This window comes from Nicotiana sylvestris, chromosome 4, assembly GCF_000393655.2.
Source record: "Nicotiana sylvestris chromosome 4, ASM39365v2, whole genome shotgun sequence".
NCBI lineage: Eukaryota > Viridiplantae > Streptophyta > Magnoliopsida > Solanales > Solanaceae > Nicotiana > Nicotiana sylvestris.
The window spans coordinates 139,044,129-139,056,616 of record NC_091060.1 but is presented as its reverse complement, the minus strand read 5'-3'; the positions used below and the strand labels follow the sequence as shown (position 1 = coordinate 139,056,616).

Here is a 12,488-nt window from a genome sequence, read left to right as displayed (position 1 = left end):
ATCATATGTAGGGAACTTACAAGGACCCCAAACCTCCATATGTAACAATAGCAAAGGACTAACACTTCTAGGAAAGACCAACCTACTTTGTTTAGCCAAAGGGCAAATTGAACAATCATTATTTGCATTTATATCTACTGTCGCATGCTGAAAAGAATTTATATGTTTCATTGTGCTAACTGAGGCACGTCCTAATCTCTGGTGCCAAAGATGGCCATCAAATTCTGGCTTTTGAGTGGTGGTTGCCGATATCTGCTACAACACTTTTGCTATGTGTGTATCCTTCACCACATATAGACCTCTTTTTTCCTTACCAATCCCCCTCACCCTGCCACTCCAAAGATCCTGAAATACACAGAAGTCAAGATAAAGATGAACTGAGTAGCAGAGTTCCTTTGTGGGTTTGGATACAAACTGCAAATAAATTTGAAGTCCGGAACAAATAGCACATTTTTCATCTCCAAATCCTTAAGAATAGTGGCACTACCAGTATGTGTAATGTCAGTTCTCTCACCAGTGGGCAGTTGTACATGTTCCTTTTGTTCACCTTTCAACTTAGTTTTAGAATGCAATAAGTCTAATAAGGCAGCTATATGATGAGTTTCACCAGAATCAACTATCCACTCACTATTATAGCAACTAGTCATTAGAGATGTATTAATACCTACAATGTTTACTTGTGGTACAGAAGTATCCTTATTCAGCATATTCAATATTTTCATGTACTGGTCCTCAGTGAAGAAATGCCATGCTACTTGATCACAACTAGATCCTTTTTCTCCATTCATCTGTGTCTGTTGTTTATGCTCAAGTACACCAGTAGCATTGTTAGCCACAACCCGCCTTTTTGCCTTAAAGTCTCCTGGATACCCTATCAATTTAAAGTAGTTTTCCTTTAAATGCCTATTCTCATGACAATAGTCACAACATGAAGGGTTTCTTCCCTTTACAGGGTTGTCCTCTACCAGCTTGCATGGAAATTGGCTCTCCTCTAGGAATTGTCCCTCGACCAGCCTGCATAATACTTGCATCTGCTTTAAAAGCTAAGGTTGGATATGGGCTTGACCTCCGACTCTCATCTTCAATAATTAGAGCATAAGCCTGATTCAGTGTTGGTTCTGTTGTCTTCATTATGATTTGTCTCCTTGCTTGATCATCTAATTCATTGAGACCACTCAAAAATTGAAGCAACCTACGCTGATGAAGATGCACAATATAATCCCTTGATTTCACACAGTCACATCCAGGTGAAGGCACCAAGGCATTATACTCTAACCATAACTCTTTCAGTTTTGTAAACTAGGTGTCCATAAAATTTGTTCCTTGTGAGATTTTTGCAATTTCTCTATGCGATTGGAATATACTTACACGATTAACCTTATCATACCTCTCTTTTAAGTCCTTCCAAACTAAATGAGCATCAGATGCATAAGCAATTTCATTAACTAGGTTCTGCGATACTGTATTCATGATCTAGGGGAGGACAATCACATTGCATGTCATTCATTCCTCATGTAGTTCCTTCTTAAAGGAATCCTTTTGACAAGTACCAATCGCGAACCCTAATTTTCGTTTAGCTAGAACTGCAATTCGCATCGTTCTCTGCCACAATCCATAGTTTTCAGATCCTGTGAGTTGAATTGGAATCAAAACTGAACTCGCCATGTCAGAAGGATGAAGAAATAGTGGATGAGTATGATCGATCTTATCATCTCCCATTGTTGAGCTTAAGAGGAAGATCAATTGCTAGAATTGACAATAAAATTGCACTGTTCGTGTACTTCTAGCCATGCCTGCTCTAATACCTTGTGATTTGAGCTTCAATTGAGCTAGGTCATAAACTCTCTTAATGGAGAAATGTAACAGTATCGTGTAAGGGAGAAGAAGAAGAAGGAGAGAGAAATGAAGTAGGAAACTTTATGTGTATTTTTGTTGTGTATATACAATAACATATACAACCCTGTATTTATAGACACAACTAACCTCTACTTAATTAAGCTAAGACCACTAATTATTGACAACTAACTCTAAGAACATCAACTAACTTATGCTAGCACTAACTCTGCCAATTGTCCTAACTAACTTGCCAGCTGGCTCATTACTCAGCACTACACAGTCGACTCCTTCATTCTCACAACAACCACATTTTTCTTTCTTTCCCATACATCACCACCCTCCGCCATATACCCCATTCGCCGCAAATCATCCTTAAACACCGTCACCACCCACCGTTAGATCCAGATCTAAAATCACGAAGTTGAGATCAATCCATTATCAACAACGAAAATAATTGAGGAGGAAGATCGGAGGCGTCATCGAATCTAGATCTAAAGTAGATGCTGGAATCCATGACTTCTTCTCCTTCTTTGTATCTCACATCTGAGTATATTCGTCTGACCTAAGACTTATTCCTCCGCTACTGCTTTTCACGCCGAAAAAAGAAGCAGCCTCTTTCTTCTCTACTGCCTTTCACGTTGGAAAATCGTTGTATAAATACAGTGTATTTTGTAATTTCGTCAAAGATCTAAAGTGTATTTTGGATTTTCGCCGGAGATTTGACGGGATTTGATTGTGTTCTCCATTTTTAAATATAGTGTATTTTGTATTCTCGTCGTAGATTTGACTATATTCTTTATTTTTTTAGTTAAATACAGTTAAAAGGATTTGAACGTATTCTACATTTTTTTAGTGTAAATACAGTGATATTTTTGTATTTTGCCGGAGATCCGATTGGATTTGATTGTGCTCTTCTTTTTTAAATATAGTGTTTTGTATTTTCATCGAAGATTTGGCCGGATTTGACTGTATTCTTCATTTTGTCAATTTTTTTAGTGTAAATACATTCAATGTTCAACCTTGCCACATCAAATAAGGTTGGATACAACTGAACATTGCATTCAAATACACGCGGAAAAAAATACAACTTGACAATGTATTCAAATACGCTCAAATACAATAAATTATCCAAAACTAGCTACGAAACGTAAATACATAAAATATAGCTACGAATTATTAAAAGCTCCTTAAAAGGTAGTCATTTCTGAAAGTTTCCTAAATTTTTATTCACACGTGGAAAAAAAAAAAGAATTAGCATTTATGTATTTTGAAGACACTTAAATGAGAAATGGTTACAAATTTCTTAATAAAATGTATATATATTTAGTAATGACATTAATCTTGCACTTTAAACATGTAGGTTACTTAAAAAAGTTTTAAAAAAATTTATAAGTAATAATATTTTATTATATAGGATTTTCTCATTTTGTTTAGTTTACTCATTTATTGTTCTGTAATCTTAAATTAGCTTAGTTAGATGAACTCTTCTTTGGGTAAGTTGTCCATTATACACCCTCCGTTTACTTTTACTTGTCCTATGAACTTTACACACCCCTTAAAAGATAATAATGAAGTGTATAATATACCATGCTATCCATATTTATTAATTCATATTTTTAATGAATTTGAGAAAATGATTTCAAATGGGTAATTAATACTGTGGGTATAATAGAAAAAAAAATTGTCTTTCTCTTGATATGCTAAAAGTGATAAATAAAAGTAAAAATTTATTTTTAGAATACTGGACAAGTAAACGTGAACGGAGGGAGTATAAGGTATATAGTATTTTTAGAAAGTTAGAAATCCAAGAAAGACGATAAGTTGCTTAATGTTATTCTTTGTTACTCTAAGCGGGGAGGGTCGGGATCCATAATCTATTTCTTGCAATTATTATCTACCAAAGGCAATAAATTTGGCTAGTTATTTTATTAGAAATTCTTTTCAATTTAGACATGTCTGATTAAGATAAATTTTCCTTATTCTTTTTTATCTTGTTTCTTTAATTTTTTTTCCTTTTTGGTTTTGTTTCTTGTTTCTAACCAATCCCATTCATTTTAGAATTTGGTAATTCACTTTCTTTTCCTTCTCCTATATTATCTTGCCACTAGAGTACGTAATTTACTCGAAAATCTTTGCACCGAATTTATATAGGAATAAAATTGACATTTATTAAAAGAGAAAAATTCAGTAAATCCCAATTGGATTCAATGTAGATTCCTCATGCATGTACAACTCTTTATCTTCTACATTAACTACTATATAAACGCCTTCAGTCTCCGCCTATTCCCCCGCAGATTAGCTGCTACGACCAAAATCGAAGGCAGCTAATCAAAACTAAACCCTAGAAATTCAACCCCTTTTCTCTTTCTTCCATGGCTGTGACCATGCAAGAAAAAATACAACAAAAAGATCCCGAAAACGTTGTACCTGAAGAAAATGACGAAGAATCACCAATCGAACAAGTTCGTTTGACAGTATCAAACGACGATGATCCTTCACTTCCTGTTTGGACTTTTCGCATGTGGTTCTTAGGACTTTTGTCTTGTGCTCTTCTCTCGTTTCTGAACACTTTCTTCAGTTATAGAGCAGAACCATTGGTCATAACTATGATTACTGTTCAGGTGGCGACATTACCACTTGGTCGGATTATGGCTAGGGTGTTACCGACGAGGAAATTTAAGATCAGATCGTGTGAATTCACGTTGAATCCAGGGCCGTTTAATATGAAAGAACATGTTTTGATTTCTATTTTTGCGAATGCTGGCTCGGCGTTTGGGAATGGACCTGCTTATGCTGTTGGAATTGTGGATATTACTAAAGCCTTTTATTTTAGGAACATCTCCTTTTTGGCTGGCTGGATTCTAGTGATCGCCACCCAGGTAATTGTGGATTTTTATTTATTATAATCTCTTCTTGTTAAATCAACTTTTAAGTAGCCGCATGTACCAAAATTCTAAAAACTATAAAAATAAAAATAAAAAAATTATGACCGTGGTGTCCCAATTAGCTTGGGCACCTTGACTGTTCCAACTGTTTGAGTAACTTTGTCTATCAATGTTTAAGAATAAATCACATAGCTAGTAGTATTTTTTTGCCTCGGGCGGAAGAAACCATCAAATTTTAAACAAGATAATTGCACGAGAATAGAATGTCACAAAATTATATATTTGATGAGGAAATAAAACATGATCGTAATTAGTAAAAAATAACAAGATAACATGGCTCTTCACGCGATGACAAACTAAATCGATGAAATTAGTTGCTAAGCCTGAATTAGTTACTCCTACATTTGTGGGAAAATCTTTGAACTTAATGGTCAATTGCTTTTCAACTCTTTCATACTCCTATTTTTGTTAATTAGTCCTCTTTCATACCTTAATTTCTTTTTATTTAATCCGCCTTGATGTGGCGGCTACCTTGTATATTAAAATTCAAAAAGAGAATACATGCAGGAGGGGAACATAAAAATCTAACCTCCATAAAAACAAGAGATGAATTGGATATTTCCGATTTTGAAAAGTATGAGTGCAATTGCTCTAAATTGTAATAAGGGATAGACAATGAAGTCCTCTTTCATAATACTAGTCCATCCAAACATTCTCCCCCCAAGTTTACATAAGCCTGACTTGCCTAAGCATCTTTTAGAGGGTAGGGATTTTGTTGTTTGTAGACACGTCTAATTTATCGATGCTAATATATATAATGTTTGTGTATCAGGTTCTGGGATATGGCTGGGCAGGAATTATGAGGAAGTATGTAGTAGACCCTGCAGAAATGTGGTGGCCAAGTAGTCTTGTTCAAGTTTCTCTTTTCAGGTCATTTTCTCAAAAAATTCAACCTTAATTTTCCCCTGAATAGCCTATTATCACAAGTCGCTCGTCGTCTGGTGCTTCTTGAATTTGCTTGCATTATTATATATATATTCTAACAAGTATAATTTCTCTTGAATTTTACAGAGCTCTACATGAGAAAGAAGAAGGGAAATCCTCAAGAGGAAAATTTTTCTTAGTTGTATTAGCTTGCAGTTTTATATGGTACATTGTTCCTGGTTTTCTCTTCCCAACATTGTCAAGCTTATCATTACTTTGCTTGGCATTTCCTAAATCAGTATTAGCACAGCAAATTGGTTCAGGAATGCATGGCCTTGGAATTTTTTCCTTCACTTTTGATTGGGCTACTATAGCATCATACCTTAGTAGCCCTTTAGTTTATCCTTTCTTTTCCATTGTCAATGTCATAGTTGGCTATGTTGCAATAGTCTATATACTAATTCCATTTTCCTATTGGGGGTTGAACCTTTACAATGCCAAGAATTTCCCTCTATTCTCCGCAGATTTATTCAATGCCCAGGGGCAGGTATATAATATCACAGCTATTGTTAATGATAAGTTTGAGTTAGACAAGGTATCATACGCGAAACATGGACATATACATCTCAGTATGTTCTTTGCTGTTACTTATGGCCTGAATTTCGCAGCTGTTGTGGCTACTCTCACTCAAGTTGCTCTATTCAATGGAAAGTAAGTGCTCGTTACTTATCTTTTTCCTTCCTCCTCCTCTTTACTCCACACTTTTAATCACACTTATTCGTTGTAATGGATCTAGACTAGACGCTGTGATTCCAACAGCAAGCACTGAATCTAGATGTAGAAATTGGCACATATGGAAATAACGGAAGCTGTAACTCTTGTTGATGTTGTAGGAACACTTAGCTATTTTCAGATAATTTCCTATGCATAGTTAATATTTTCGTAATTATTTAACCAACTAGAGTAGGACTTATACATTACCTGAAAAAAGAAACTCGTACACAAACACACTGAGGAAGATAGAGACTCCGCCTTACCCCTACCCCCACCCCCACAAGGACAAGTATTATTCAACTTAGATGTGACTCCTATTGGCTTAACTCATGATTGAACTGCTAATTAAGAAAAGTGTACTGATAAGTACTCATTGAACAGGGAAATATATCAGAGATTCCGAGCCACGTTCCAAGGAAAGCCTGATATTCACACAAGGCTTATGATGAAATATAAGGACATCCCGAGCTGGTGGTTTCACATAACCCTTGCACTTTCATTGGCGTTATCGCTTGTTCTGTGTATTTTCATGAAAGATCAAGTTCAGCTTTCGTGGTGGGGGCTTCTTCTTGCTGCCTTTCTTGCATTGATATTTACCCTACCAATTAGCATCATAACAGCCACCACAAACATGGTTAGTCTTATATTACAAAGTTGAAATTATGTTTATTTCCTTTTGTTGATGCACTTATTAATTTTGCTTCTGATGACAGTCTCCAGGACTAAACGTGATCACAGAATACATTATCGGTATGATAATTCCAGGATATCCAATAGCCAATGTCTGCTTCAAGACATATGGCTATATGAGTATGAGTCAAGCTGTTTCATTTCTCCAAGATTTTAAGCTTGGTCATTATATGAAGGTTCCTCCAAGATCAATGTTCATTGTTCAGGTATGAACTTTCTTGTTTTTTTCCTTTCACCAGTATAGTCAAACATCTCTATAACAGTCTTGTCTATTCCGATATTTTTTGGTGCTATAGTGAAGTGTTGGTATAGAGGACATATAATATAATATAACATAATGATCGGTTCCAAGGAAAACCAACTTTTATAGTGAATGACTATTATATAAGGATGCTGTTATAGAGAGATGTGACGGTATATATTTAATATTTGACAAGTAAGGAGTCAAATTTCTTGGTACTACTTCAAGAGACTGACTAAACTTGTATTATTTCTTAAACCAGCTAATTGGAACCATACTTGGTGGTACGATCAATATGGGCGTGGCGTGGTGGCTACTTAATAGCATTAAACACATATGCCAACCTGACTTGCTTCCTCCAAATAGTCCATGGACCTGTAATAGCGATAGAGTATTTTTTGATGCATCGGTTATCTGGGGATTAGTTGGACCAAAGAGAATATTTTGGGGAGATTACATTGCCTTAAATTGGTTCTTTGTTGGAGGGGCAGTGGCACCAATTTTAGTGTGGTTGTTACACAAAACATTCCCAAGTCAGAGTTGGATTAAATTGATTAATATTCCAGTACTTTTAGGGGCAACAGCAGCTATGCCACCAGCAACAACATTGAACTTCAACAGCTGGATTTTCTTTGGAATATTGTTCAATTTTGTGATTTTCAGATATAGAAAGAAGTGGTGGCAGAGGTATAATTATGTGCTATCAGCAGCATTAGATGCAGGAGTGGCTTTAATGGGAGTGGTTCTGTTTTTCTGCCTTAGTCTTGAGAATGTTAACTTTTCTTGGTGGGGAACTGGAGGAGAGTATTGTGATTTGGCTACTTGTCCTACTGCCAAGGGTATTTTTGTTGATGGATGTCCTTTGACCTGATTTTATTAGTTTCGTTTTTTTTTTATTGTTAGGCTCCATACTGAAATGTCATTTTTTTTTAAAAAGTGTTTAGCTGATATTTTTGTAAATATTATCATTCTAAATAGTAGTATTCCGTTATCAATATCTTGCACTCTTTTATCGCAATTAGAGCTGTTAATCTTTCTCTTTGTGTGCGTAATTTTTTCCCTTTTCGGATCTTAAACTTTATTTCAAATTACTTGGCTGTGTTATCTCCCATTTGGCCGTAGATTCTTGACTATTTTTTTTCAAAGAATTTCTGAAAACATTGTTTGTTCATAAAATATGATTAGTTTTTGAAAATGTTTTGACAAGAATTTTCAAGTTCCCAAAAGTTTTTGGATAAATTTTTTTCTTCCACTAACAAAACTTCAACTTTTTTTTTTAAATAAAATATATGTCCACACATAAAATTATTTTTTAACACAACTTCAATTTTTTTTTTTAAGTTTCAACCAAATCTACGTCCAAAACTAGCTTAATAAAAGTTCCAAATATAAGTCGCATGGTACTTACACTTGCACAACATGACCCTTATTTATACGTAAAACAGTCATCAACTGCATTTAATAAAGCAATTTCATTTTGTTAGTTACACATACTACTAGTTTGCATGTAAGTTAATATAATAATCTATAAAACACTAGGATAAGAAGCCATTTTCTCTTGTTGGACTTGTCTCTCATGTCTGCAGGCTTAATCGATTCACGTCTATGAAAAGAAACTAGTCATTGAAATTTGAATAGTGATAACGAAAGTTTAAAAAACTAGTCAAATACAGAAACAAGAGAAAATAAGTTCCATTTAGCGCTTTATAAAGCTCCCTAATTTGCATAGTACTAGAATGAAAAGTGCCTAAATTGAAATAATTGGATATAAATGATTCACATATACATATAGTTGTTTGACAAAAAAATATAACTCTTGGTTCAAATAATTAAATTTATGTGATAATGAGTTAAACCTAGTTAATAATAATATTTTTAGATGTAACTTCTGAAAGCACGATTAGCGTCGAATAGATTTGGTAGGAAAGTGATAACAACATACAATAACTATTCCAAAAAGTATGAGAAATAATGTAGCATTTAATAACAATAAATGACAATAAATGAAATTTAAGTAAATAGGAGGAGTGATTCACCCAATAAAGGATGAACTAGATGGTTGTTCCACCTCATAATGATGAGTCAAAGACAAATCCTTGAATGTTCGAATTATTCTTGGATATGATGGAAAAATATGGAATAATATAGACAAGAATCTTGATGAAAAGGTAGTGTTTATATCTTAGTAAGAGAGAATCTTTTTTCAATGTTTGTTCTTACAAAATGAATATAACATGTTTCATATCATTGCCCTTTTTTTTTCCTATTTATATGAGATATTTTCCTATAAACCCTAATAGTACAAATACAGAGAATATCCACTAGAATATTCTCTTACATATCGTATTTTGATAACCATATGTTACTACTTCATCAGGGATGCTCGACTTCGACCATTATCGACACCTCGACCATGGCTCTCGTCGAATCTTCGGTTGTAGGTCTTGCTACTTCCTGCTCCACCTCAATTAATCGACGACTCAAGGACTCTTTCTTTAGTGTCACCTTAGCTTAAATATTCTAGGGCAGATTTTGACCCATACAGTTAGTCCCTTCGCTTATTGAGACCGGCCTCAGGCGGACTTGATGAGAGGATTCCTTTCTTTGCGGTTGAAACATTTGGACGAGTTGACCGGGCCGTAATGATTGGGGCGAGTTGGAAACGTGGCCCTTAATGAGACGCAAATTCTAAAGTCATGTTGTCCATGAATCAAGGTGACATTATGACATCATGCGTAATTATGACGCATTTTGCCAATGTGTTGCTTCGTTTTGCGTGTGTCTTTTGCTTGAATCTGCCGCTTCGGTTATGGTGTCAGGTAATGATGAATCAATTTCTTGGTTATGATGCTTGAGTTCCTATAAATAAGGGTGTGAGGGTATAATTTCAATATTTACGAAATTCTTGCACCGAAACCTTGTATCTTCTTCTTCCTCTTCCATTCTTGTGCATCTTTTCCTTCTGTTCCAACGATCCTTATCGTTTTTAATTCTTCGTTGTTTGATACCTTCCTCTCTTTCGTTGAAAATATGTCTAACATACCCTCTGGGCCCAGCGAGGGAAGTGACCCGGTCCCTCTGGCGATTCTTCTTCCTCTACATGCGGGGAACGTTCCCACTGCTGTAAAGGACGGAAGCTTCCCAACTGTGGAAGAGATAGTTCCTCGTAACCCCGATGTCAGGTCTGATTTCTCAAAAATGCCTGAAGCCGAACCCTGGACCTTTAAGTCCGCGATGAAGGAGGGTGATTTGTTAGAGCTCAAGGCGAAATATGACCTTTCTGATCACGTCGAGTTGATCCCTGTCGTGTGGGATGCGGTGCAGAACCACCATCCTGGGTATTGCGCATTCTACACATATCCCTTTCACATCGGCTACACTCTTCCTCTCCTCCCGTTGGCGGAGGAATTCTGCCGCTTCTACGATATTTGCCCGACTTAACCCCTTCTGTGATCACGACTGATTCTGCTCACTCCTCTGTTCCGCCCGCTGATACTTCAACATCAATTCCTTCTTTATTTGCGGAGACTTCAGCCACGAAACATTCGGCTTCTCCCTTGTACCGTCTCATAGATAAGAAAAAGGAGTTGTTGCCAGGTGATGGGGACCTGATGCCCCTTAAGAAGAGATCGATGGACGTTGGCGACGGGGTTACGTGGGCCATTGGCTCGGTGATGGGTAATTTTACACTTCGTGAGATGGCGACTATTGTCATTGAAGTCGATGTCGAGCCGACATCTGAGATTCCGAGGTTGGTGGAGGCCGACGAGGGTGTGTCCCTCCCTTCTGCAATGACGGAAGCCTAAAGGCTGTCCACTAAGGCTTCTGACACTTTGCGGTATGAGGGACCGTCGACTTCGCAGCCAGCTGATGATACTTCTTTGTCGGCCAATAGGAAAGGCAAAGGCGCTGCCGAAGAAGGCTATAAGACGGGTTTAGACATTGATGTTGCTGACCTAAGGATGATAGAGGAAGGGTTTACCCAACTCGAGGTGAGGCTGGAGGGGTCTACGAGGACCATTGCGATCCCCATGGATCGTGTTCTGTTGAATAATACGGAGAACGTAGTCCTTGTCCTCGGCCCTCTTTGCTCTGACATAGAGGGTGAAACCCTCAAAGAGCTGGAGGATGTTACCTTGTCGAGGTGCTTTCCTTCTTTTTCCTTTTATGACTGCAGGCCATGATTTTGGAGATTGAAAGAGCCTGAAGGGAGAAGAAGTGTAAGGAAATATTTGAGAGGTTGAAACGTAAATATTTCGAGTACCGCGACAAGTACCGGAAGTTTCGCAGGCAGTTTGGTGAGGGCGGAAATTTGCAGGCCCTTCGTGATGAATTGAAGGACAAGGATGACGAGCTGATGAGAGTCATCGAGAAGTGTAGTGTCTTTGAGGGGACATTGAGAAGTAGGGAAGAAGAGCTCGAACTCAGCAGAGCCGTAAAGGCCCAATGTGGCGACCTTCAAACATAAGTGGTTGAGTTGCACAGGCAATTGGAGGAGTGCCCGCTACAGATGAAGGTCCTTCATGGCAAAGTCGCCGAAAATCAGAGCGAGCTTGAGAAGGCGGAGTTTTCCCGTTTGGAGGCTCGGAGAACATCGAAGATGTTAGAGTTGGCGAATAAGACTCTCCGGGCCGAGTGGGAGATTGATCAATCTACGGCGAAGGCAAAAGAAGATAGATTGGAGATGATGAGAGGAGAGATAGAAAAAGACAACTCCCTTCTCCAGGACCAGGTGGCCGCCTTAGAGGCTGAAAAGGCTCAACTACTTGTGCAGTAATCTTCCACTCGTACTTCAAATTTCCCAAACATTCCTCGAGATATTTACGAGGAATGGATTCATGCTGAAGCTCAGTTGGACATGTTTCGAGATTTGTACAAGGTGGGGTCCATTTTTACGGTCGCCCTTGATAATGTTCGTGTTAAGGCCCGCGAGGCTCATGTCACTTGTGGATATGGTCTTACCACGCCTGAGGCTGGTGATGACGAGGGGGACGGGGGCATGGACCAGCTTGAAGAGAATGCCTGGTGTGATGCTGCATACCCTGAGGGCGATGGTGATGATGAAGAAAAGTATCGATACGGCCCAGGCATCGGTGGTCAGGGTAGTGGAGGTGTAGAAGATCCTGATGGTGGCGACC

At 37.5% G+C, this 12,488-nt stretch overlaps 1 protein-coding gene across 1 annotated transcript; it reads left to right on the top strand.

Moving 5' to 3' along the window:
* Nucleotides 1-4,114: 4,114 nt before the first annotated feature.
* On the top strand, nucleotides 4,115-8,332 carry LOC104242077 (oligopeptide transporter 2-like). The gene is made up of 6 exons (XM_009797056.2): nucleotides 4,115-4,715; nucleotides 5,554-5,651; nucleotides 5,793-6,356; nucleotides 6,801-7,053; nucleotides 7,133-7,315; nucleotides 7,613-8,332. Exons 1-6 carry the CDS (start codon nucleotides 4,209-4,211, stop codon nucleotides 8,219-8,221), a joined length of 2,214 nt encoding a protein of 737 aa, XP_009795358.1. The 5' UTR covers nucleotides 4,115-4,208; the 3' UTR covers nucleotides 8,222-8,332.
* The last annotated feature ends 4,156 nt before the right edge of the window (nucleotides 8,333-12,488 follow it).

Bases quoted from the DNA above. Each gene is read 5' to 3' on its own strand.
- LOC104242077 (XM_009797056.2), top strand. From the start codon at position 4,209: ATGGCTGTGACCATGCAAGAAAAAATACAACAAAAAGATCCCGAAAAC. The intron at 4,716-5,553 runs GTAATTGTGGAT...TTTGTGTATCAG, and splicing joins TTCTAGTGATCGCCACCCAG to GTTCTGGGATATGGCTGGGC. The intron at 6,357-6,800 runs GTAAGTGCTCGT...CTCATTGAACAG, and splicing joins GTTGCTCTATTCAATGGAAA to GGAAATATATCAGAGATTCC.